This window comes from Ascidiella aspersa, chromosome 8 (genome assembly GCF_963924565.1).
Source record: "Ascidiella aspersa chromosome 8, kaAscAspe10.2, whole genome shotgun sequence".
Taxonomy (NCBI): Eukaryota; Metazoa; Chordata; class Ascidiacea; order Phlebobranchia; family Ascidiidae; genus Ascidiella; species Ascidiella aspersa.
The window spans coordinates 23,043,641-23,046,833 of NC_139454.1; the positions used below are offsets into that span (position 1 = coordinate 23,043,641).

General features: G+C 32.3%; 1 protein-coding gene across 1 annotated transcript in view; it reads right to left on the reverse strand.

Annotated features, from left to right (window-relative positions):
* Positions 1-2,325, reverse strand: part of LOC146136925 (uncharacterized) — a 36,479-nt gene extending 34,154 nt beyond the window's left edge. The window contains exons 1-3 of the mRNA XM_083396287.1: positions 2,247-2,325; positions 1,122-1,224; positions 508-634 (exon numbers count right to left, since the gene is read on the reverse strand). Of these exons, the coding sequence (XP_083252413.1) occupies positions 508-634; positions 1,122-1,224; positions 2,247-2,325 (309 nt within the window). The remainder of the gene's footprint in view (positions 1-507; positions 635-1,121; positions 1,225-2,246) is intronic.
* Between the last annotated feature and the right edge of the window lie 868 nt (positions 2,326-3,193).

The window sequence follows — 3,193 nt, forward strand, 5'->3', positions numbered from 1 at the left end:
ACTGTATTCATCTTTTAACAAAAAGTCTATTTTAAATACTAAAACAAATTACGATGTATTTTAAGAATCTGTACACTTTTTAGTTAAAAACCAAATCAAATATACACGTTATTAAATTAAAATGAATGGCGTAGCAAAAAATATTACTTATAGAAGTTGTCCTGCACTGCAATATGGTTTGACTTAACCTTCTTCTAAAAAATTATAAATTAAAAAAAATTGGGTAAAAAAAGCGTAGGTTTAATGAAAAAAATAAACAAAGTAGTCTTTAAACACCTGATGTTTTGAATTGAACTGATGAACAATTATGACACTGAAATTGATTTTGAAAACATTAAAGAGGAAAAAGCGTTTTTTTTTTGTACTCAATCTTTTTTATTTCCAAAAATTCACTCAATTTTAAATTAAACAATCTGTTCAATTAGGATATAACAAACCCCAAAAACTAGTCTACACATTCAAAAGGGGTCCACGAACCCTCATCTATACAAAGCGACAACCACAAACCTGGTCTTTGAGCGGGGTAAGGAATTCCAACCTTCGAAAAAATCCACCCCCTTGGGGCTGTTGTGGGGTGGAGGGGTCGCTGACTGCCCCATTTTCTTCTGATGTTACTTGATCTGCATCAGCATTGCTTCCTACAGGGTGTGTAAAAAATAAATTATACCGCTATACAAAAGTGCTGTTTATTTAGTTCTACTGCTAGAAGCAAAAACTAATAATAATTTTAACTTTTAGACGCTTGTAAACTTTTGTGTGAATTAAACAAACAATTTACATCAGAGATACTACATTTTTGAGCAAGACCAATAAACAGGTTTTTAAAGTTATTGTCAGCCAAAAATATATTTTTCAGCAACACGATAAAGTTTAAATGATTAAATATATAATGCAAATTAAATTCAACTCTTATTTTACATATTCAGCTAAATTGCTTAACTATAGAAATTATTACCATTACATTGCTTAACTTTTGTGATGGCTATGGCAATGTTCAGCTTTTTTCTTGTGAAATTATTAAGACTATTCAGAGACTTTTTGAAAAACATTGAGTTTTTAAAAGACTTTTTAATGCATAAATAAATTCAAAGACTCTGTCGCAGGTCGCAGCCAGTTATAACATACCACTTTGTGTTCTTGAACTTGGCGTTCTTATCGGAGTCGACTCATTGGAAGATAATTCCTTGTTTCCATTATTTAACTGCAACAAACCAACATTAGGTTCTGGATCTAATTCTAAGCCCAAATTTTGTAGCAGCCAAAGACTTTTTTGTCCCAATTCCACACCATAATATGATAATACTACAAAATATATAAAGCTAGAAAAGCTATTTTTATTGCAACAATATTTGAAGCCAAATGACATCACGGTCATGATTTTGGCAAGATTGCACACCAAAGATCTTTGGTGGAACGACACTGGGATGGAATCGAATCCTAAGACAATTGCACTTTGTTCGCTGTATAAGTTAATTGGAGGCTATTCGCCATGCAAAACTGACACCAAAGTTCAAAATTTGACGTGGAGAAAATCAAACAATTTTTCATATTTAAAATAACTAACCGGAATTAAACTTTTTTTCGCAATTTAAATATTATACTAGTTCAGGTGAGCAAAAATATTCAAAACGAAATATAGACTATGCACCCTGTCGAAAAAAACTTGGTAATGATACGGTTCGCAGATATTAGGGTGTTACAATTGGGGCGCTGGTCTCGAATACTACCACATTTTCGTCCAAGGGTTTATATTGTTAACATTATTTGGGTTAGGGTGTGAGTTAGCGTTTGGGTGGGTCAATTATTATTATTGTATTTATTTTCCCAAATTTATTTATTTATTGCAATTTCAATTTTGACTCGATTTGTTGTTGTAAAAAATGGTAGGATTCTAGACCATGGCCAACTTGAGTTTTTCTGTTATAGTTTACACCTTTCGCATATTCTCACGGTGATTTTGCAGAACGGTTATTGGTAGCACGAATTTAGAAGTTCGCTAAACGATTAAAAAGCCCTTTCCCGTTATTTGTTTCTATTTTTTTTGTGGAAAAGACTAATTTACTATAAATGAAATAATTACAAGTTTAATATTTGGTCAAGTGTGTGAGTAGGTTAAGCAACAGTATTAAATAATAATATGATAACACTTGACCCACCCTCACCCAAAGATTGTGCGTTGCTCTAATTTATTTAAGCTACAATCAAGATAGAGCGTCTAATGATCAAATGTTAATGAAAGCATGTACTTACTTTGGCGGCTGGTGAAGCAGCAGGCGAATTTCTTCGGCTATCGGTGGCTAACCTGTCTTTTAGCCCCTTAAACATGGCCTAAATCAAGAAAACTTTGCTACAGAACCATACACTTAATAACAATCGCGATTAATTACAACTTTGCACTTTGTGTCACTTGTCAGCTGATTACCAAAACAATATTCGCAAAAAATAGCAACTAAATTAACTGCAATCAAAATATCGCTTACCAGAAAAAATTTCAGGAACGAAAGGTTGATTTTTATGGTATTTTTACACAAAATTTGGAATGATTCAGTCACAATATCATTTCCATTTTAATTAAAACTTACAATCGCAAGTTAAATACTTTAAACTGTTTATTTTAGAATACAAATGCGAACTATCCGTATGTGGTACACCGAAGTGTTAACATTTTCAAAACTGTTAATTCACTTACACGTGTAAAAATGCCAAAGTGCCACTGTTTGTGTCAATCGCCATTGCCATGACCTGTGAGCAACCAGTTGCTCTGTTGCACAATTCTGACAAGTTTAAAGAAGTTTCAACTGCAAATAATTTAAAGTAATGTTCCTTTTACGCTTTGCTTAATCAAAAAAGTTGTTTGGTAATATACGAGTTTATCCAATACCATATATTTTTAGCATTTATGTTTATAGATACCAGCGACTTTTCCTACTATGACAATGACTAGAAACAGGAATGAACAAGATATGTCCCGAAAATAAATTTTCGGCCCATATAATACCGGCTTATAGTAAGTAGTGACACAAGTTGGAAATTTGGACATTCCCAAATTACCTGTATAAGACAGTGCTTCGGCACTGTAAATAAAGTAATCACTAAATTTACCAAACTCTTCGACACAGACTTTGGAATAGTTTTCACAATCAAAAGATTAAATACACAGTGAATTTAATATCATACAAAACCATTTGCAACA